A 24,190-nucleotide genomic window follows, 5' to 3' on the forward strand; every position below is an offset into this window, starting at 1 on the left:
AGCAACATTACCATCCCTAGAGCACCGCAGCTAGCATGGCTAATAAAAATAAGACTAAAGGTCTAAAGCCACTAGAAGCTGTAGTGTTCATTAGATCCAACAATACAAACGTGTTGAAAGGACCAAACAACACACTGATAATTTGCTATACATACAGCTAAAAAATGTCAAATTTCTCCTGATGGTGATGCAATCTAATGGTGTGGCCTGAATGGCAATATTGTGTATTCATGGCAATTTGACCTCTGCTGACCTGATTTTATTTTAATGTGTACACTTGTAAATTGTGGCCTATTGGTGGCACATGATTTAAGTAAAAAATTGTATATCCACAGTGACTTTCATGGGACACCCAGCTGTTAATTTACATGATATCTTGTGGACCAATGTGTTAGTCAATGGGAAGTTTTGACCTGATGGTGGTACCAAACAAAAGTTCAGGGGTCACTTAAATTATCCAATATAAAATATCCATACCAAATTTCATGGCAATGTGGTTGAGATATCTTTGGCTCCACCCATTGAAGTTTAACTCCAGAAAGCAGTGACTCTACATTAATGAAACACATGCAGAGCTAGAACTACAACCTACGCTAAAAATGATATGTAAGAGCAAACAAAAAAATGAACTTCAGTCACATGTACACTAAAACTGTAACATGTAACAACGGTCAGTTACAGTACCAGTCAAAAGTTTGGACACACCTTCCCAGTCCCCTGAATTACAAAGTGTGTCCAAACTTTTGACTGGTACTGTACATAAGTAGTGCAAAACCATTAACATGGGCCCGTTAGACAAAGGTTAACACAAGGAAAAGGTAACTGGCTGAGAATATGAAGGTGTCAGAACAATTACAACAGAGACTGAAACCTTGCACATGGGTTTCTGTCAGTCTCACAAACAATCTCATTCTGGTCATATCAAACACCAATAAAGTTCTTGTTTGATGGCAAATATTTATGATAGTCTCAGTTCAGCCATCTGACACTCTCTAAAAGTACCTAAACCATCATTCATTCTAAAGTAACTATCTTGATTTTAAGTTGACTTTAGGATGACGAAGGGTTGGATTTTCATTAAACATTCAAACATCCATGGCTTAAAAATGGTATGGATGTTTGGGCAAAGTAATGAAATACTAGGGGTTCCTTCAAATACTGTAAAATTTGTCTGAAGGGGTTCTACACTGAGCCGCACTTGATATGTTGTGTTGAGTTTTAGTGCTATCTTTCATAGACAGATATGATCTCATTGGTTGAGCCAAATAACCACTGTATTTCAGTGCACAAGTTAGCTATTGGGCAAACAATGCCATGTTATAGTCCTTCATAACCACAGGATAGCTTTAGATTTTAAGATTATTACTTCTTCAACCATAACCAGTAACCCAGAACATCTTTACTCTACTGGTTCAGTTCAACCACAGTGGATGGAGCAAAAGATCAGGATGAAGACCTCATCTATTACAGTGCAGTTGCTCTTGGAAAGTCTTGCTTCACAGCCAGTAAGCAAAGGAATGATGATGCGACCTACAACTCTTTCACCATACAGTATTGTGCAAAAAAAGGCACTTGATATTTTTAGATTATTCATAATGCAGTACTATCAGGGAGACAACAAGCCCAAACATCCAGCCAGAGTCATAAAGAACTATCTCCATAAACATGAAGATCAAGGAGTCCTGCAACAGATGGTTTGGCCCCCACAGAGCCCTGATCTCAACATCATGGAGTCAGTCTGGGATTACCTCAAGAGACAGAAGCAGCTGAGATGCCAAAATCCACAGAAGAACTGTGGCAACTTCTCAAAGATTCAGGAACAACTGACCTGCCAAGTACCTAAAAACTGTGTGCAGGTGGTTTGAGGAGAACTACTGTTATTTTAAAGGCAAAGCTGCTCACACCAAATGTTGATTTAATTTAGGTTTTTGTTCTTCACTCAACTTTGTATCAAGTTAATTGATAAATACTGTGAAAAATTTCCATTGCATTATTTTTGAAAGCATTCTCATATTACTTTTAGTGTCTACAATGCACAGTAGTGTACATATGGCATGTAAGTGTTGTATTAAGATGAGCTTGAAGCATGACAACTTATTCAGTAATGAAGATAGCTCAGAATGAATATCTACAGATAGCAAGAGTGAGAACTAGCTTCCATTTTTCCTATATCCTGCTTTTGCCATTGCGCTTCAAATAATATCTGATTCTTTGGCTGTATCCACTGTGGTTTAAATTGACCCTGTAGAAAAATGGGTTGGTAGAAAAATTTGGTTGGGCAACTGGCCACTGAAACATCTCGACTTGGATAACCGACTTGTACATATTTTTAGGATACGAGTTGCATTGCTTCACAACTAACAGTGCAGCGAACTTGGTGGTTGAGATTTGTAGAACTTGTGGATTATATTAAGCAGCTTCAATCAATCATCTTTCAGAGTTTGGACCAATTTAGCAACTATGGTGTAGCATTGATTTCATGACTCCAGTGGCTAACTGTGCTAGCACATGTCAACAAAGGGAGACCAATGGAACAACTTCATTATTAAACCTCAATTGCATGCCCTGGAGTAACACCAGGTGAATTAAGTTATGCCTAAATTACAACTAAGAGACTGATGTGAATGCTTTTTCCCTCTTTTGCAGATTGTGATGATGGTCTGAACAATATAACAGGAACACAGCATTATTTCACAGCCAGATCTGTGAAATAATGCTGGCCACACATGGAAAGTGAAGCATTTAGTGCCATGTCACATACTAAACTGAGGAAAAAATTATGATTTATCAGGACTTACATTGAAACATCTCTACATGCTGGCAAAGACATGAAACGTATAATTTGGTTAAATTATCCAGAAGACTGCTCTATTGAGGGACATTGAGGTTAGTGTTAAAAAATACCTCCAGAGCTACTTTACAGTGGAGAAAAAAATCTGGCTCCAGCCACAACTGGCTTCACCCAGTTGCTTTCTCCATTAGCCTGAAAAAGTTATTCTTTGGCTCCATCTATTAAGGTTTCACTTAATGAGTTACTGAATCAGTTCTGCCCATCAATGAGCTCTGCCTCAGGAGTAAAACTGAAAAACCCTACTAACATGGGCACTGTGGATTCATGAAAGGAAGTGTGAACTGAGTCTGCCCTCAGTGAGGGCATCCACCACATGGCATGTGTGAAGGGTGAGGCAGTGGGAAGGTTTAGGAGGTTATCAGTGCTGCAGGATAAAAACACAGTGACTTTCAGTTTTTGTGGCGAGGTTTGAGCTTTGGACACCAGTCAGTATCTGGATACAGAAGGCAGTGGACTGTCTTAAACCTGCAGGATGGGAAAAGAGAGAGTCAGGGAAATAGTAACTACTCTTACAAGTGTTCAGTGTCTTATGTGATTTCCAGACACATTAGACATATGACTTAGTAAAATCAATTCATGCAAAAGAATTTCTATCACAAAACAGTGTAGTGTTGATCAATTCAAAAACAATCAAAGTGCATTGCATGATTTAAGGATGTTCCAGTCAGGTTTTTTTAGCAGTTGACTCTTTTAAAAACTGTAACATGTAAAGGAATCTTAAATAAAGATCAAACTGTGTTTACCTTGTTGGGTCTTCAGCCAGTGAAAAGCCTCTAACAATGCTGACCACATTTCTTCTGTTCTCAAAGCCTCCATAGCTGAGAGTCACCTAATGCAAAACAAACATACAATATACACACTTGAACTTTACTTCAGAGCACAAATCCTGAATGATGAAGTATTCAATCCTTAATATATCCATTTGATGAAAACATTTAATACATTTCTTTGCATGTTAGCCATGTTTAAAAGCAGAAAGATCAACTTTAAATCTGTGTCAACCTTTGAAAATACTTCATATTTTCTAGCTAATTCTCACTGACTCTTTTTCTCAAGGTCTCTAATCTGTCAAACACACACACAGACATATATTCACCTGCTCCAGCACAGTGTCAGTGGGCAGCTTCTGTAGATTCTCCAGGTGGGAGTGGAAGAGGTGTGTGTGTGTTAAGGTGACCTCCAGCAGCGCCTCAATGATGTAGCCGATGGTGCAGTCATCTGGGAGTCGGATCTTCTCAGCTGTGCTGATGAAATTCCCCAAACTGAAACCACAAGACAAAGTTTCAGCCATCAAACCTATCACAGCAAGATTTCACACCAACAGTCTATTTCCAAATTCACTTTCCTCGTGAGCGAGTGGGGGAAAAATTAATTACATTTGTATTTTTTTTAATAAGCTTATTAATAAGCTTATTATTGTACTACTGTAATATGTGCCATTGTTAAAGTCAGTAATTTTACTCATGAACATTAAAAGTGCTTTTTAGGCACTAACAAGTCATGTGTTGTTTTTCTGCATTTACTGTGGGCCACAGAGGTTTTGCACTGGCAAACTGAGATACAAGTGCAATAGCATGTTTTGGATAATAAAATAAGTAATTTCAGACTGTAGGAATGTGTAGGACCGAATGTAGGACTGCAGTAATATACAAATGTCAGCTGAAATCTGGGAAAAGAAAGTGTAAAATTTGCAGAGCTGCTGCTTTTTCTGAAGAGAGACAGAGAGGGGGGGCTGTGGGTTGGAAGTTTAAAAGTTTTTGTCTTCTAATGCTGCGAAAATGTGCCTGTTTCTCTCTCCACATACACCTAAAAACATACTGTAGCTGATTACAACGAGTCAAGGCACATTGTCAGAGGGTTACCTCAAGACATTCTTAGAAACATTTTTCCTGTAATCAATCTTTAGTTGCTTGAGTGCTTACAGACCAGGAATGTTCTTACATTACAAGAAAAGCTGGATAATTTCTGAGAAGTTACGTTTTCTGGCAAGATGCTGACCTCAGAGTGTACAACAGTTTCAATCAGAATGGGTTCAAAGACCAAGAGAAGCCATGACATACCTTGCCCATGGGCTCATTTTCAGAGCCAGACCTCTGCTGATACAGAAACCCGCTCCACCTGTAGCAAACCAGAACTTGACAGACACCTGAAATGAGACAACCAGATTTGATTTGAGGTGTAGTAGGCTAAAGAAAAACAACTATATTTGTCAATTAGTGGAGTGAGTAAATCCTAATAAGATGTAGTGACTGACCGAGCCGTCACTCTTGACCCTCTCTGCAGCCTCTATTGGGTGGTCTAGACTAGGCCGACCCAGGTAAACATCCTGGCTGTGATGGTAGGAGGAGAGCAGCCGCAGCAGGCTGGGCAGAATCACATAGTTATCATCATCCACATGGCAGAACCACCTACAACAAAAACACACATACGGTCAGTACTGTACCTGATGAATCCCAGAAATCATTTCCAGGTCAGTTTGTTGGTGAACTTGCTTATAAGCTGCTAGAAATATCTTCAGTAACTGTTGTATTGGTTATTAACTGTTTACTGTGTCACTGCTGTTCAGTCTATTCAGGTCAAGTATTCATGTCTTGTCACTCACTTTTTCTGAGACTCGATGAATTTGTCGTACTCCACAGACATCTTGCAGCAGAGAGCCTGTCGGGTGTGAGCAGCTGAGCAGTTCGTGTTGATGATGTTAGCTCCTACAAATGACACAGCAGAGGACAGCACGACTGAGTTCAGGGATGCAAACAGGTAAGGGATAATAAAGGTGAGAACATTACATAGACAGGGAAAACCTGCCACAACTAGGGGGTTCCAGGGGCATGCTCCCCTGGGAGAAAATTTTGAAAGATATTTGCTTTACATGCTCATTTCTAATTACTTTTAAGTATATTTGCATGTGCCTGAAAACTGGTGGTATTAAGTTTGTTGCAATCTGAAACCTCACCACCACTAAATCCTTTTTTTCTTCCTATGAGAACTGTCAAGCTTCTCACCTGTTCTCATCCGCAGCTCCTTGTCTTCACCGTCAGAGAATATGTAGGTCTGAAACAGACAAAGACGCACTGTTAAAAACAGTGCAAGCACACAAACACACATTCATGCTCTCCTACAAGGACACGATGAAGTGCTCCATTGTTTTATCTTGGTGATGAGTACATGTGTGTTGTTACAAGAGATGGTAAATGGACTGTACTTGTATAGCTCCTTTCTCAAAGCGCTTTTACACTACGTGTCACATTCACCCATTCACACACATTCATACGCTGAATGGATACAGGGGCTACCATGGTCCCAACCTGCCCATCAGAGGAAATCTAATCATTCATACACTGATGGTACAGCCATCAGGAGCAATTTTGGGGTTAAGTATCTTGCCAAAGGCCACACTAACAAGCGGACTGGAGGAGCCGGGAATCGAACCGCCGATCTTCTCCGATTAGTGGACGACCCGCTCTACCTCCTGAGCCACAGCGGCCCGGAAAAAGCAAAGACAAGGCAAAAGCACAGAGGACAAGCAAAGACAGGGCAAAAATGACACACACGCAATGGTGCTAGATACAGCTGATAAGAGCACATTTCACACTGCCCCGCAATCCGTGCACTGATTGCATTTTTACCAAACAGGTAACAATTCTGGGGAAACTAGTACCAAAATGAGTCAAGCAGAATTATCTTTTCTCTTTAGGATCTGATGTACAAAAAAAAAATCCAAATGAACATAATCAAACTGCCAGAGTTTTAACATACAAAGACACCAAGTTCAACTGTGACACTGACCGTGAACTTGAGAGCAACAAGAACAGAGCTTCTGCATATTAATGTTCTGGCTGACATGTTTGCTCAATGAGCATCACTCGTTTGTCTATTCTTTCCTGTCTAAAGTTTATTCATCACATAATTTACATGTTGTTTTCTGAATAAATCTTGATAGCATGCCAGCAAAACCTGAAACAAACAAAGAACTAATAGAAAAACATGTTTGCACACTCACATGGGGAGTTAAGTTGAGTTGCCATAGTCTTAAGCAACAAACATGCACAAAGTCAAATTTGACCATAAATGACCATTCTTACATAGGGGAGTAATGTCAACTGCTTTACGTCTGAGACTTGATGGTTTTCAAAGATTTCGTTGCTGCCTTATTACATCACCAAGGCTCTTATTTTGACAGGAGGAACAACATGTGACCAGTCATACCTAACAGCATAAGTCACAGGTATATTTATCTGCTGTAAGAACTAAACATCTAGGTTTCAGTCTGATACTGAAGTGATTCTTTACAGGTCTCTACATGGACAGTTTATCTTGTACAGTCTGCATCAGGCAGACACAGGCATGCTCAGCCTCTTCAGAAGCCTGCAGGGAGGCTGTAACCTTCACACACCATCAAATGAGCTACACCCTCAAAGGGCTAATTTTACTGGACCTTATATTAAATAACAATCATCTGTCTCTTTATGTGAAGTTGCCTTTTCCATACACCAAAGGCAACAACAGTAGAAGAGCTACGCTGACACATTTACATTAAATAGTCGTTTTTAATTTTACAGGCACTTGTAAACATGGAGGGGCAGACTTTACTGAGCTGAGAGCAGTAAAATAAGATGGTAACAGGCCTGTATTTAACACAGAACAGACTCACAGTGGAGCCCTGTCACAACAAACCTGGACTCAGAGCCAGTACGAGCCAAGCTGTTGATACTGGGAGCAAAAAACTGAGCTGGAACTCCTCCACCCTCTGTGACTGTGACATTTCTGAAGTGGGGCAGTTCAACCTCCTCCTCACAACAGTGAGCCTCTTTGTCTGGCGGTGGGACTTACTAATTGCTTCTAACAGCTCTCAATACAGAGCTGGTCACAGTGCTTTCTGTGTTGGCTACTTAAACTTTATACAAGGTACTTAGGACTACTTTCATTCAAAGCCCGCCTTCATTCACATTTGACTTGTGTGTTGACAACAGGCTGTGTCATGTCAACTAAATATTAACAATGCGCTGGACGTTGTGGTGGACATATTGCTATACTTCTTCTATTGTCCATTTTGTTGTTGTCGAGTAGACTGCAAGTGAAGCAGAGTAAGATTCTTCATTCTTCAAGTCAAGTAAAACAAAGTCAGTTTATGACACCAGCAGTTTGTATCTTGTAAACGGCTGCAAGGATTCATAGGAAATTCGGTTTGCACGATCTTGGGTCATGACTTAGTCGATTGCATAAAGTTTGGTAATGATTGATTTAAGTGGGCGTGGCATATTACAACAAATCTAAATTTGTAGACATTTCATATTCCAAACTTCCAAAAAAAAAAGAAAAGAAAATCACCTGTATGTCCTACAGAGCTGAATTTTTTTCAGCACATACACTGGTGTGTGACAAAAGTTCGTCTCACTATGGTCAATTCAGAAGTCAATTCAAAATATGCAAAATCAATTAACTTCTATATCTCCACAAGTCTTCATTCAAAAATTGACAGAGGCTGTGCAAATGCTTGATATCACATTTCAAATGGTGTTGAGATACAGTTGTATACAAAAGTTTGGGCACCCCCTGACAAATAACATATTTGGTGATTTTTTTTAATTGAAAAGATGTAAACACATCTTACTACATAGATACATTTTATGTCACGATTAAAAAAAATAACAATATAAAAACATCATTGTTGCATGTGCAGAAGTCTGGGCACCCTACATAGTCAGAACTTCGTGACACCCCGTTTTTGTAGCCAGATAAAAATCTAGTGCAGACTAGTTCTGCAATATTCTTGGACTGTCTTGCATGCACAGGTGCTTTAAGATCTACCCACAGATTTTCAGTTATGTTTAAGTCAGGGGACTGTGAGGGCCATTCCAAAACCTTCAGCTTGTGTCTCTTGAGGTAGTCCATGGTGGATTTCGAGGTATATTTAGGATCATTATCCTGTTGTAGATGCCATCCTCCTTTCAGCTTCAGCTTTTTTACAAATGAGGTCTACATGTAAATGATGTAACACGAACATGTAAATGTTCTTCTGCAGTTGTTGTAAAACTGTGCTGCATGGCTTATATGTCAGGTGTATGGTATTACCATTTTACTAACTTGTACCTGCATCTTTTAATAGTTGATCAAGATCAACATTATGATCATCATATTTTATTTGTTTTATTACTTATTCCTGCTGTTGCTAAGCTGTTTGTTGCTTTGTGTTGCCTGCATGGCTACATGTACCCAACAGTGGATATTGTTGCTCTATTATTGTACTAATGTTTTGCGGTTTGCCATTTCCTGTTGTTATGTATGGCTTGTGAGCTGTCTTCAGAATGCTTATTTTGTTGCTATTGTTGTCTTGATGGCATCTTTTTGTCTTCTGTCTGCAATTTTTAACCATCACATCATTGGTTTCAGAACATTTCACCAAAGGACTGCAGTTGAAAATTAGCCAGATGGCTAATACTGACACATTTACTGAAATGTTGCTTAATGTGTTTTATCTTTATAAATAAATCAATAAATGAAATAAAATAATATTAATTAATTAATCAATAAATTGTTAGTTGCAGCCTTAGTTTGGAAAGTTACGGAAATTGTCAGACGCAGCCTACCCAATTCTGATGTCCAAAAGATGTGGGGGAGGGGGTTTCCGAAGCTGTTCTAATGGAATATTCTGACACCTTTAGTCAGAGACTGTAGATTTCACTGACTAACTGTCACTGGCAAATTTACTCAGTTGTAGCTAGTTAGTGTTAATTCTCTGAGTTAGTGAAACAACAAGAATTAACCATTTAGGAGCCAAAAATAAAACATGACTGTATCTGTAACATGAAGCTAACAGGTAACTTGTTCAATGTCAAGATGGTCAGAATCTTTTAAACGCCCTATGCACCCAGGTTAAACCCACGCACTGTGTGGGTGTGTACAGACTGTGTTTGACTGACCTCTCCCTGACTGTCCCGTTAGCTTAAATGCACCTGTTAGGGCGGGACAAATGACTCCTTTATCATTCTTTTTTGTACAGAGTTCAGAATCTCACATAAATTCCATCATACCTCCACCCCTTTTAGAAGTGTATAAGTGTAACACCTATGTGGGTTTGCAGGGCCTTTACAATGCACTGAATCTGGACCTCCAGGATTCAGAGCAGTGTAGACAGCAGTGCTGTCAGCCATATATCAAAAATATTGCCAGACATGACTATAATGAGCTAGATTTAGGGCTGCATAGAATGATTACTTTCATTATTAATCTGTCAATTATTTTCTCAATTAATCAGTGAATCTTCTCATCTCAAAAATATCAGAGAGTCATGATAAATGCACATCATAACACCTCGGAGTTGCTGGCGTTTTCAAAGATCTCGTTTTGTCCAACCAACAGTCCAAAAACCAAAAATTTTCAGTTAACCATTATGACAGGAAAAGCAGAAAATCCTCACACTGTAGAGAATAAACTGATGATCAAATGTTTTGACTATTTTTTCTTTTGATCAACAAATCGATTAATTAGCAGTCACAGCAGGCTTTAGCTGAACTGGTCAGTTTTTCTGATAGAAAACTAGCCAAGTTCACTCCAAAGTTGACCTTTCTCTGAACTCAACAACAACAAGAAGTAACTGCATTATTTTACCAGATTATATTAATGTGAAATCAAGATGCAATCAAGATTTGTGATTGTTTTTGGTACAACCCTATGTTGTTTAAAACTGTGTAGACCAAACCTCCAGGTTTGGAAATTATTTAAGATAGTCACAATTTAAATAAAGGATTGGAACAGTCTGAATTAGATAAGCCTAGATGTTTTCCTCAAGTTGCTCAACCACTGTCAGGGTGAGGCAAATAACATCTTTACTATTTTTACTGGTACTTTGCCAACCTCATGTAATTTGCAGCATAGGTCCTCCAAACTTAGTGAGGTTGAACTAGCCAGAATTTGTGACATATATGACACTTGTAATGGTGAGTAGGGTCTTGAAAATAAGTTTGTACAGGCAGTTGTTCTGATAATAAAAATGCATTTGCACTTGAATATAACAGTATCTTTATGGTAAATTGGGGTCATAAGAATAGAGCATTTCAAGAAAAAAAAAGTCACCTCAAGGAAAATTAGTCAATAAATATGCTTCCATCACAAGTGCTTCCCAAGCTAAAACAAGCAAGATCCATGACAAAACAATCCATTATTCTGGGCACTCTTAGGACTTCTCGTTCATGTTGACTTTAAAATTGAGCTTTACAGTTCATTCTTGACCTTGGACACAGCAATTGACAAAACATTCTCCACTCAATGTCCAATTACTTACTTGATCTGAAGCTCCTCCTCAGCAGATGCACTTGTTATGGAAGTGTAGATGTTTAAACTTGCCATGATTTTGAAGACATTTAGGACTTCTCATCCATTTTGGCTTAAAAATTGAGTTTAACAAGGTCACAGATGAACTGTCAAATTTAAGCATGAAGCTACTCTGACATATTGGAAGAGAGTCAGGGCGTCGCTGCGGTCAGTGATGGCTGAGTATGGTGATTGGTTGGGCAGAGATTCCATCATTAAAAGGCTGAACAAAGAAGAGTGTTTGAGCACACGTCTCCCAGTTTCAGGTTGTATTTAATCGTATCCAGAGTGAGGCATGACATATAACGATTGAACACAATTATTCTATAATGACCCCAATAAACAATGTTAGAAGGGTTTCTGGCACGGATATGATGTGGGGTGAAGTCAAGATTTATTCTCTTATAAATGTCCTGTGGTTCCACTAAATGTCAATGAGGACAAATTCTAACCGCACCAGCGAGGAATCTCTGGTGGTGATAAGGAAACACCCTGAGGCGAGAGCCAGATTCATTAACACTAACATCACTGTAGAAACTTAAATCCAAATAAAAGTGGCAGACTCCACATTGTTGAGAAAGCTGCTGCTTCCTGTGTCACCACAAGAGCTGCTACATGCTGGAGGAATGTGTTTATATAAGAGCTCTTGATTCATTTTAAAGATGTAGTCTGCTGTCAGTGTGCAATTGATAGCTTTACTGATCACAACATATAAATTATTATGGATGGCTTTTAGCTCATGGACCACACCCCTGGCAGCCATATTGGATGGTTCAGCTCTTGTATAACATGAGTTAGGGAGAGTGGTTATGTTTCTAAATTACCACAGAATTGAGAAAACAGTTTGTTTAGGTGGTGTTTTGAACAGGGAGCTGCATATGATTTATTTTGTGTTGAAACTATGGCACGTTGTAAGCTAGCTAAGCACAGTATTTTAAGGCTGTAACTAACAATAATTTTCATTACCAAATTATCAATTTTTATTTTTTATTAATCTATGAAGCATTAGCAGATTGTGAAACAAGTCAAGAACCCTGTTCTTCAAAACATGACTTAACTAATTCTGACTAAAATGTTATCAGGCTAAAATGATCCTGTTAATTCTCATCCAACTAACGTAGCTCTTCAGACATAGTTAGAGGATTGATTTGTTCATCGTGGCTGAAGTCATCTTGAATAAAAGTATTCCCTTATTTTAAAATAAAGGCATCAAGAGTAGACAGCTGAAACAGTGATTGGCATGCATGAGTGCTGATTGCACTCATAGGTTGGTGTAAACCTAAGCCTACCAGCATGCACAGGGGCAATACATGCATGGACATACAGTAAATCTCATTTTATCTGTGTTTCAGCACTGTGATTGGTGTTGTATATTTTATACTGTGCACCACAGTGTTTCCACAATGCTATTATTGTTGTACAGTTAGCTTTTACAAGTGAATAGTTAAACACCATGACTGATGTGTGCACAATTACAGATTTAACACCATAGGCCATTCTTTCCAAAACGTGATTGGTAGTCTATCTGAAATTTATAATTAACTTCATATTCATAAGCCTTCTTTAATACAGTATTCCTTTACTGTTTCAATCCAAGTACAGAAAGTCTGTGCTTATCATGCAAGAATTTTTCATAGATTTTTAACCTAAAATGAGAAATTTCTATGTCGCTGTCCTATGAAAAACATGTATTAGCTAAGAAAAAAACGCCACGTTTGGCTTTGTGACAACGTTTTTTTTCAGATAATCCAGTTGGTTTTAAAATGGTTTACATAGCTTAAGAAGCAGGAGAATTTTCTCAACCCATAAAGGAACACCAAAATCCTTCAGTGTATCTGAAAAAGTCTAAATCACCAAATTCAGAGATACATGGTTTTCACTGGGCAGTGATCATAATGTTTTATTTTGAAAATTAAATTCTGAGAATTACATCAACACATCATTATGATTTATCAGTAATCTGCATGTTTGCATCTAAAATCATAATTATATTACTCTAACATCATCATGTCATCAGATCTCTAAAGAGTTATTTGTATCTGATAACGAGCTCATATTTGGGGGTTCATCCAAAAAAGTGTTGGTCCTCATCCTGCTAACTGCACTAAATCAAGCTTTTTCCTTTCATTTTTTTTTATCTAGTTTGGGTTTTCTGACTTGTTGCTATGACAACAGTTCCAAATACATTTTAAGCCAGCAATAACTTTATAATCCTGGCCTGTGTCAAATCATCAGTATCTAAGTTATCCATGTATGGAGAACAGGGGTCGAGAATGTCTTCAAATTTGTTTGTTTTGTCTGACCAACAGTCCAACTTCCATTACTCATATTCACTTAATGATGGAAAACAGAGACAAGCAGCAAATGTGAGATGCTAAACATGATAATTTTGCTTAGATGATTGACAATTATTTTTTGTCAAATGACTACATTATTTGATTCACTATGTGTAACTGGTATAGGATAGCAGTGCGCTGGTCCGTCCCTATAGTGAACACAATGCAATTACAGAACTACTCCAGCAGTTTTTATCAGTCCAGTAAATCCTATGTGCTTACAACACTACCAGCAGCTGTTTTCTAATTCATGTAAGAGGTGCTGTCATTTTTTTAAATTAGTTTTCATGCCCTCCATGGGCCCACTTACTTCAGTTCATTCTGCTATCAAAATCAACTTGCAGAGACTAGAAACTTGTTCAAGTGAAATCCTGATTACATGAGTTATAAATGATTACAAAAGCTACAATATGCATGTTGCATGTTTTGTGAAATGACTGACACTAATGGAAGGTGTAAGCAGACAGTAGTTATTTGTCAAACATGAAACCGCTGGGATAATCCTTTAAGGTCACATCCACAACAATAAATGACTCCATCTCTTCTCACCTGTTCTTTAGCTTGGGAAACCCAGGTCTGAATCAGCAGCTCCAGTCTGGACTTGTGGTACTTCCTGGTAGTCTTCACTGCAATAAAAATGTCCTTTAACTCTAACAGGTCCCGTGACCTGGAGCCTGAAAGCCCACCACCCTTTCCTCCATGGAGAGCCCCTTTTTCTGGGCTTATTTTGGAGTCTGTGCCCCTCTTGGAATTGTGGTTATCATTTCTGGTAATTTCAGTCTTGATGGATCCCCCCTGCCCCTCTGAGCTCCTGTTCAGCCCTGTGGCCCAGTCTGTGTCCCCAACATGGCTAGACACTGCAGGAACCCCGGTGCGGTGTGAGATGTAGGTTGAGGCCTTGCCTGCCTGTGCAGGTCTGACCCGGGGTCGGGGCTGAGGCAGGTCCACATGGCGAGCTGAGGGCTGGAGGGCCGGGATGAGCAGAAGCAGGAGGCCGCAGAATACGAGGGAAAACAGGAAGCAGAACTTGCTGACACCCACTGAAGCTATGTGCATCCTGACGGGCCAATGGAGCTGGTTAATCAGCCTCCAGGGCTGCAGTCACTTCCAACGCCACTCTGTGCCATCCTCACACCATCACCTGGAATCCTGCACAAAAGAGGAAGATTCAAAGGCATATTTAGAGGCAAGTTCCTACTCTTACGCTGTATTCAAATCAAATCCGGCGGTACGGCCCACTGTCACACGGTTGAACGGAGATGTGTGGGGGTGTGGGTGTGTTTACTTGTGCTCTAGAACGTAATCACTGTGAAATAATCAGAAAATAAATGTTTTATTGATCTGATTCACCAGCCTTCTCACTACCAGCACTCCTTCTCCTCATTCACTCTCCAGCTCGCTTGACCACAGCTGCTCTCTCTCTCTCTCTCTAACATCAGACCGAGTTCTTTCACTGGGTACAAAAGAGTGAGAACAGTCGGGGAGGTGAAGGACTTGAGCAAATCACTACTGACACACTCCAAACTGTGAAGTCATCGTCACCACCAAAGAACTTTTAATTTAATGTTGATTTTGCATCAATTGCTGTTTCCTCTTATTGTGGAATTAAATCAGAAAAAAAGCAGACATATTTTACTGCTGAAACTTGTTCAATATATTGTCCATTCATCTTTAGTTTTTACAACTTCTCAACTTCTGATGAGGACCAAGCACTGGAAGAAAACTGACACAGTTAATGTTGAGTGTGAGACATGAGTTTTCACACCATGCTGCAATGGACTGTAAATGCTGTGATAACTGGGTAGAGACTGAGAACACTTTTACCAGATACATACACTACCGTATCGTCCGAATACATCTGGAAACCTGCTCCAAGACATGATTCTGGTAAGTCATTTCTATATAAACTAAAGAGAAGTGGGCCAAAGACAGAACCCTGTGGGATTCCTGTTTTACTCTTTAAAAATTACTAAAATCTCTCATTATTAATAATGACACACTGTTCACAGTTAGAATGGTTAGGATTTCAACCACTGTAGTTTTATCAGCAAAATTAAATTTGGAAAGTTTATAAATAACAATATCATGGTTCAATGTGTCAAATGCCTTTTTAACCCGCTCATGCATGAATTATAATAACTTCAGTCAGGATTTTTTTCCTAAGTGTTTTTATTCCTCTTTAGGCATGAAAAAAAATATTTGAACTTCAGTTTTTTTAAACACGCATTTTTTAAGGAGTTTGTCCAACTTAGTGGACAGATGATTAATTGTCATTTTTGTGTTGCACTTACAAAGGCTGGCCAATGGATGGCATTGTATGGGATGACACACTAGAGTCCACTGTGTTGGCTGATGCCCATGCATATATAAGAAAACGGCTTTTAAATAGCTGTCCACTGTAGTGACCACTATGCATGAAAGGGTTAAGATCCAGAAAAGCTACCCCAACCACTTCACCTCTATCAAAGGATGGGAGGATTTAAGCTGCTCTATAAAAAAAGCAATTAGCAGTCTCTGTGGAATAATTAGGACAGAAGTCAAACTGTAATGGATGGAGATAATTGTTTGATTCATTGACTGATGTGCCACATTTTTTGAATCCTTTGAAAACATAGGTAGGATACTAACTGGCCTACAGTTACATGCATAAACAACTGCTCCTGATTTAGGAATTGGTCGCACTCTTGCTTGCTTCCATTCACTAAGGAAACTCCCGCTGGTGATGGAGAGGTTGATGAGATGATTCAGAGGTACTACCAAAGTATTTCTGTGTTGTTTTAAAAATGAAGTATCCAGGTGAAAAGGATCTTTTGAGTGACTAGTGGCAAATGAATCTATTACTGTGAAGACTTCTGCCTGATTTGTTTGTTGTACTATAAACAGGAAAACATCCATTTTTAGAACTAGTTATATCAACATTAGGGATTTAAAAACCATTAGCAAGTTCCTCAACAGAAGGACCAAAATAACTCCTGAATTCATGAGCAATTTGTTTTTTGCCAGAGACCAACTGATTCCCAATTTGAAGTTCACACGAAGACACTGAGGGGTTTCATGCTACATGTGCCACTTTTTAATGGTGGGGGGCATACCTGCATCAATTTCCATAGGAGACCATGGCAAAGTAAAGCATTAAACTGCAGCCCTTCATCTTACAGCTCACTGTGGTCTTTTTTTTTAACATTCCCTTTTTTTTTTAACATTCAATATACAGTTCAGAGTATATCCATATGTGGTTCTGCAGTCCAGTTTTTATTGAACAGTTAAAAGATTGCTAATTTCTGTGGCAAATGCATTACAGTTTCAAAATTAAAGCCTCCTACCAGCAAACCACTGAGAAATTATTTTTGTGAATCAGCTAAAAGAAATAAATTTCATAGAGGCTTTTGTTATGATGCAGTGATTGGAAATGCATTCCTTTACCTACCTCACTATCAGAAAAAAAGCACAGAAAACACAGGGTGCAAAATTAACTTTTCTGTCCACCGGTCAAATGGCTCGGGAATGTTCAAATCTTATCAGCCACTCAATAGATTACTATTGTTTTCTTGGCTGGTGAGTGAAGTAAATCTACCAGCCACTTGCATATTTTACCAGCATTTGGCAGGTGCTTATTTTGTGCCCTGCTGAAGAGTGAAGACTATGTCCACACTGCACCACCATGAACTGAAAATGCAGGTTACGTGTGAAAACAACATGCAGCTTTAGTGTTTTCAGGTTGTTTTTGTTGAGCTCTGTCCACACTGGAGAGCCAAAGCCATGTGAAAACTGTTCAATGTCTTCTTCACAGTCCTCTTACAGTGTTCAAACAATTAAATTGATTTATTGATTGATGGACCAGCAGAAAAGTAATCTTCAACAACTTTGAATTTTCCCTCTTTTCAAATGTGAGGATTTGATGCTACTGTAGAAAAATGGCGGTGCAACATGGCGGTCTCTGTGGAAGAGGACCTGCTCCCTATGTAGATATAAAGGGCTCATTCTAAGGTAATGAAAACACAATAATTCTTATTTTCAGGTGATTATACACTAATTAAAACATACTTATGAATATTATATTCCATTTCTGCTGAGTCCGTTCTGCTAGATGCCACTAAATTCTACACACTGCACCTTTAACAATTGATAGATTGTTCAAAAAATAATCTACAGAAAACAATCATTAGTTGCAGCTCTACAAACATTATGCATGTGAGTGTAGATACGGGTTAATGACAACAGCTGCGCTGTGACATTGACAAGACTGACATTTAAAATGGGTGATCAAGAGAGAGAGACGGTGTCTGATCAGGTTTATGTCATGGTTTTCCAACAATCAAGACTGAGAGAAATTGATACATTTTCAAAGTTAATGGGTATACTGGAGACATGCTTTAAGTGCCCTTGAGCAAGACACTGTTTTAACAGTTTTTAGGGGTGCTGCTTTATAACTGACCTTTGACCTCCCACAAGGACAAGGATGTTTAAGGGGATGTGGAAGGGGAACAGAGATGAAATCAGGAACCAATAATTTATTGTAATATAATGATGATTTAAAAAAAAATTAAACGTGATTATTTCTAATCAGAAAAACAGTTGTAATACTTATTTAGAATATTCAGTCCACATTCTAATTTTCTAAGAGCTATACTGAGTCAAATCCCATTGTTAACCCACTGCAAAGACAAACATCTTTTTCACGAATTTACAAATACCTTTATTGTTATTGTTCATGTACATCGTCATTCAGTGTGCTGTATCAAGCTACATTGGAGGAGCAAAATATAAATATAGTTTACGTAGGCTGCGGGTGCAGATAAAAGTTCATTCATTCATTAACAAGCTGCTATTTCCAACAGTGTTTAAAGGGCGATTTGATCTGTTTCCCTGTACTGGCCTGCAGTACAGGGAAACATGCTTCCCTCTCTGAGTGGAAGCATGAGATTTTCTACAAAAATCCATCTTTAAATGAGGGAGTCTAGTAGCTAATCTGCCTAGAAAACAACATAGTCTCCGCACCTGATAGTTTACTGACGGCTAATGCCTTTCATTATTTAATGGCGACACTTTAGCTAGCACTGGTAGCGTTACGTCTCATACAGCTGTGCAAACTCTGTTTCAAAAAAACAACAATTTAACACCGCATTGTTTATACGCAAGGTTACACATGGTTAAATTATGACACAAGTAACTTCAAGCATCAAAGAGAGACACTGTTAAATTCGGGATACGTACAATTTACCAAGAATTACATGTTTGACCATTTAAAAATGACTTAATCTCAATTCATGTATGGTTTACCCTCTTATTCTCCAAGACACGAGCGTAACAATGGAAGGATTTCAAGGTGGAGTTTGGCGAGGTGAAACTTTCCAAAGAAATGCAAGAACTTACCATGAAATATCAGAGGACACATTTGACTTCTTTTTTCCAATGTAACGCTTTTAAGTGACTCGGGAGACGGCTGGGAAGCATACAGCTTTTGCTGAAACACAACTAACGCTGGCTAGCTTACTGAAAAAACAATCCTCAGTTTGGACTGAGTTGAATGATAAATGCCGCCGGACCCCCTGCTCCACTCGTTGTCTTCCTTTTTGTTCCGGCGTCACAATAAAATTTTCGTGGTTTCTCTTCTGTCCTCTCGGGTCTGATCAAAGGCCTTGTTTAGCATTTAGGACGTTATAAGAGGACTGGTACAAACACAGGTTACTTCCACTGCCAGCCGCTTCTCGCACTGTCTCGGATAGCTGTGTCAAGCTGGGCACGCTTTTCCGGTGAAGATCTTTGAAAATAAAAGATTAATTGAAGCATCAAATAGGTACCAAGCTTTCAGGAAGGTGAAAAAATGAAAACTTTTAACTTATTTGATTGGTAAACAGGGAAGGACTTGTAATTTCTAAAAATATCTGCTACTGATCCACAATGTTCCCGTTGTTTTTGTCTCTATTAGACACACTGTCACAGAACTGTAACTCTAACATAGGTTCTTTTATCTTTTTTCTTTCTTTTACAGCCATTTAGGTCTATGCAAAACTGATACCATTATGCAATTCATCACAGATAACTGATCAATTAAATGCTCAACGTTTCAATTTTGCTTTTGTTATTAAAAACGTGTACTTCCGATATTGCCTAAGACTCGTGAGAATGACGCATCTCTCAGTCGCCCTGATTGTGCTGCTTTGTTGTCGATTTCTTTCAGTTGCAGTTTCACGCCCTCTGCTGGTCGTGATAACGCAGCACCTCACCAGCAGGCAGCTTCACCCTGCCAATATGATAGAATCTGTTCATCGGGAAGATTTCAATTTTCAGTTCTCTGAGTGCTTGACTGAGGGAAACATCTGTGACCAAAAAGATAACATTTCTGAGGTGGCATCACAAATCAATCAGAAGTATTACTGCAAACATTAGATTTAACATACACATAGAAGTGTATACACAAGTTGCACTTCTGCTAGAAAGAATCCATTAATATCACATCACCACTATTAATATTATCTGTTTGTATCTTGCCATTATCAACCACCCCATTAATGATCAGAAATAGTTACTACATACAGAACATAAATGAAAATGATAATATCACCGGTTGAATGCTGTACCCAAATCTGTTTAGTTTGCTTTGGGTGCCCTCCTGCTGCCAGAAATACCCACTTGAACATCAAATGTGTATTAATCTGTCTATGAAAAAAGTCCAATTTCCTCCCATATGAGTAACATTTGCTACCAGAGCATCATAGCTAATGTCCTTTCTTAGGTTGTTATTTGTTGGGGGGGGGCATTAGGCCTACAGTGGAGGACAAGGGGACCCAATATAATCCAATTCTTAGCCCTTAAAGATGGAAAATTCCATAACAATCCTCTCTTATTGATCATAAGATCAATACTAATTACCATTATCTTTAATGGTTAAATTAAAGGTAATGGTAACCGAAGACCGAATTTATTCTGTCTCATATTATTCTGTCTCATATTAGATGAAGCTCTAGCAATTTAAAGGGGACTCACATGACCCTACTTGACTACATCAGAACAATAAAACAAATGATTAAACATCCTTGGTTAACAACTTCAATCAAAATCAAAAAGTCAGTCACAACAATCATCATCATAATCAATACATTGTGGAGTCTTCAACCCATGTACTTTACGTACAGTAGGGGGTCACCACCATGGAGAGGTGTGGAGTCCATCCTCGCAGAGCAATCATTTTAACTTTCACCAAATCTGTGTTAGTTTTTTCACATACTCAGTCATGAACTCATCTGTCCAAAGCAGAGTAGCTTTGTGTGGTGTCAGAGGGGGGCTTGTCCCTGTGGACATTGATCTCCCCATCAACACCTCAGGAGGACTTAGTCCTGTGGTTGCGCTTGGTGCACTTCGAATGGAATAAAGCACAATAGGCAGTGCGTCAGGCCATTTCAGGCAAGTTGTCATTACAGTTTTGGTCAACTTCTCTTTGATAGTTGCGTTGATTCTGTCAACTTGACCTGAACTCTGAGTGTGATAAGGAACATGCAACTGCCACTTGAACCCTAAGATATCTGACAGTCCATGAGTGATTTTTGACACAAAAGCTGAACGTCTTTCACTATCTATTCCCTGTGGCACCCCATACTTGGGGATCACATCTTTTAGTAGACACTTCACAACTGTTCTTGTGTCTTCTGTCCTTTTTGTAAAACCCTCCACCCACTTTGAGAACCGGTTATGACTAACAAATATTTGTAGCCTTGACAGTTTGGCATATGTACAAAGTCTATTTGCAAATTTACAAAAGAACCTGATGGGGGTTCTAAAAGGTCATGCTTCACTGTGCTGTTCTTCTCTCTGGTCTGTTGGCATGTTATACAACTATCTACAAGTGTTTGTGAGACTTGTGTAATGCCTGGCACAAACCATTGTGAGCAAATAACATCATTTATTACCTGCGCTTCACACTACCCCGAAAATGTCTTTTCTATAGTTTAAACCTCAGGTGAGTCCCTCTGTGTTGAGCATAGCCTGGAATTAGCCCAGAAATCAACAACCACTCAGCTTAATTTAATGTGTTTCAACATCTGTATTTTCTGTAAATGTATTGAGATTTTCAACCATTGTCAGCTCCTTTAATTTCTTATTTTGTTCAATTTCGAACCAATGTTACAGTTAAAGGAACACACAGTTTCTTTAAGATGTCATCAAATGTAGACATGGTAAGTGCCTTACCATGTCTTTGTTTGTGAATGCCAATTGTTATGGAGGAATGCTGGTCAATGGTCACCTCATCGGTGAAGAAAGTTTCCAGAAGCCTTTGATGTCCTAATGCTGAGAATATTTATTGAACACTTGGCCATACGGAGAACAGAAACAGTAAAAATCAAGGTTGTCTGCACTAGATGCCGTCTCTTGCTGTTCTGAAGATGAAGATCTGACTTATGGTCTTTAACCCCAACAGATCATCCCACAATATGAAAAATAGTCTATTGGTTCATAAGTTTCTAAACTAGGAACTGCACTTTACCTGTGTTAGTTCAGGTCACATTGCATGGAGCTTCAGGTCACCGTCAACACGTTCTGGTTTGAATGTCTGATTATGCTAATGGAATCTATGCAGTCACCTATCTGTGTTGTCTAGAAAGGCCCCCCCTCAAGATTTGTTTTTCTTTTTAACAAATTCTTTTTACATTTTCACCTTTATTGGTAGAGAATGGTAGACAGAAAATGATGAGAGTGAGGGGGATGACATGCAACGGAAGTTGCAAACTGAGGACATTGCGGTTTATATATATACCACAAAGCAAGTGGGATGCCCAACATTTGTAATGTGCTTTGTGAGGCTAAGCCATTTCCAGCGTTATTTCAGGATGACCAGGGCCCAGTTTGATGACCTGTTGGTGAGGATTGGTGCCAGGATATCACGGATGCACACCAACCACAGGCGGTCCGTCTCAGCTGCGGAGCGCCTGTCCACCCGTCTCCGGTGAGTTGCACTTTTTGGTCTGTCAAAATCAATAAATATTCACTGTATCTAGCTAGTCACACATCAGCTGAATTATCTGGTTTACTAAAGTGGCATGATTCCAAATTAAACTTATAATTTTGTATTATATTACATTCTTCATTGTGGTTGTAGCACAAGTTGTACAATTTATGAGTAAAGTTAATAGATTTAAAGTTAATAGATTTATTTCCTTAATCTCTTTATCTGCTTTTCATGTTTTTCAAAGGATAATTTGTTGTTCTTTTATCCACCACAATAAAATAATAATAGAAACAGGATGGGAAATTAGCACCAGCCACCAGCCAAATGCTGGTAAAATATTAGTGGCTGGTAAATTTCAGACACAAAATAATTATTTAGTGGCAGGTGAATTTGAACATAGTGGTTGGTAGATGTTCACATTTTAAAAAGATAATTTCCCACCATCAGTGAGCATTTTAAAAAAACACCTGTGCAGCCATATCAATAAAACTGCACAATTACTAAGCTAAATTAAATGTTTTCTACATCCTCCAGAACTGTAGCAGTGATCCAGCAGAAGACTGGGATGTGGCACAAGATGTGTAGGCTTCGTGATGTCTTGATGTGGGAGATGATTGGGCAGGCTTGCTCCTCATCTCTGAATTTCTTCCTGAAGTACTCCTCCCTCTGTGGGTCAGTGAACTCTCTGACTTCTGTCACCATGCCAACACACTCAGGAGGGATCTGATTGGCTGCTGCAGGTCGTGTGGTTTTCCAGAGGTGAGCAGAAGGAAGCAGTTTCCCCCTTATCAGGTTTGTCAACAGCACAGCCACTGAGGTGGACTCTGTAACATCAGTCAGGATCTCATTGTTATGGAAATCCAGAGGAAGTTGGCACTCATCCAGACCGTCAAAGATGAAGACCACCTGGAACTCTTCAAACCTGTAGATTCCTGCTTCTCTGGTTTCAGTAAAGAAGTGGTGAACAAGTTCCACCAAGCTGTACTTTTTCTCTTTCAACACATTCAGCTCTCTGACAGTGAATTGAAATGTGAACAGTATGTCCTGGTTGGCTTTGTCTTCAGCCCAGTCCAGAGTGAACTTCTGTGTTAAGACTGTTTTCCCAATGCCAGCTACTCCCTTTGTCATCACTGTTCTGATTGGTTGGTTTCTTGCAGGCAGGGGTTGAAATAAGTCTTTACATGTGATTGTGGTTTTCAGTCTCGCTGGTTTCCTGGATGCTGTTTCAATCTGTCTGACCTCATGTTCATCATTGACCTCTCCAGTCCCTCCCTCTGTGATAGAGCTCTGTGTAGATCTGATTCAGAGGTGCTGGGTTTCCTGCTTTCGCAATTCCCTTGAGCAAACATTAGAATTTACTCTCAAGATTAGATTTGAGTTTATACAGGCAAATGGTGACATTAGTTCTTGTTGGAGCAAACAGCAAATGAGACCAATAAGTGCAATTTAGAGCAGCAGTGTAAAAAGCTGGAATATGGGACTTTTCTTGGTGCCTACATACACAAGCATGATTTGACCATAAATTCAGTCAACTAAGCGACACAGGAGAAGTTTGTGATTTTGTCACAGTACTACTTGATGTCGACACAGGAGAAGTTTGTGATTTTGTCACAGTACTACTTGATGTCATAAGTTTAATGTTCAACCTGGCATTCTGACCAAGAAAAAAAAATGCAAGGGGCTGCGTTGGTGGGGACATGTTGTTTCAGATAGTGATGAGAAAAAAAAATCCTGGTAGGCTGGTTTGAG

The 24,190-nt window shown here is 39.1% G+C and overlaps 2 protein-coding genes across 2 annotated transcripts; both read right to left on the reverse strand.

Moving 5' to 3' along the window:
• Nucleotides 1–1,731: 1,731 nt before the first annotated feature.
• On the reverse strand, nucleotides 1,732–14,592 carry rfng (RFNG O-fucosylpeptide 3-beta-N-acetylglucosaminyltransferase). Its single transcript, XM_042398479.1, has 8 exons — nucleotides 14,047–14,592; nucleotides 5,854–5,902; nucleotides 5,454–5,556; nucleotides 5,106–5,259; nucleotides 4,912–4,997; nucleotides 3,948–4,113; nucleotides 3,595–3,680; nucleotides 1,732–3,316 (listed from the first exon to the last, which is right to left on the reverse strand). Exons 1-8 carry the CDS (start codon nucleotides 14,551–14,553, stop codon nucleotides 3,241–3,243), a joined length of 1,227 nt encoding a protein of 408 aa, XP_042254413.1. The 5' UTR covers nucleotides 14,554–14,592; the 3' UTR covers nucleotides 1,732–3,240.
• Nucleotides 14,593–22,312: 7,720 nt separating this feature from the next.
• LOC121887400 (protein NLRC3-like) lies at nucleotides 22,313–23,551 on the reverse strand (the record flags this gene model as incomplete). The annotated part of the gene is made up of 2 exons (XM_042398140.1): nucleotides 22,313–22,457; nucleotides 23,016–23,551. Coding segments are annotated over 2 exons (681 nt in total), but the record flags the coding sequence as incomplete, so codon positions are not given.
• Nucleotides 23,552–24,190: the final 639 nt, after the last annotated feature.

This window comes from Thunnus maccoyii, chromosome 20 (genome assembly GCF_910596095.1).
Source record: "Thunnus maccoyii chromosome 20, fThuMac1.1, whole genome shotgun sequence".
Taxonomy (NCBI): domain Eukaryota; kingdom Metazoa; phylum Chordata; class Actinopteri; order Scombriformes; family Scombridae; genus Thunnus; species Thunnus maccoyii.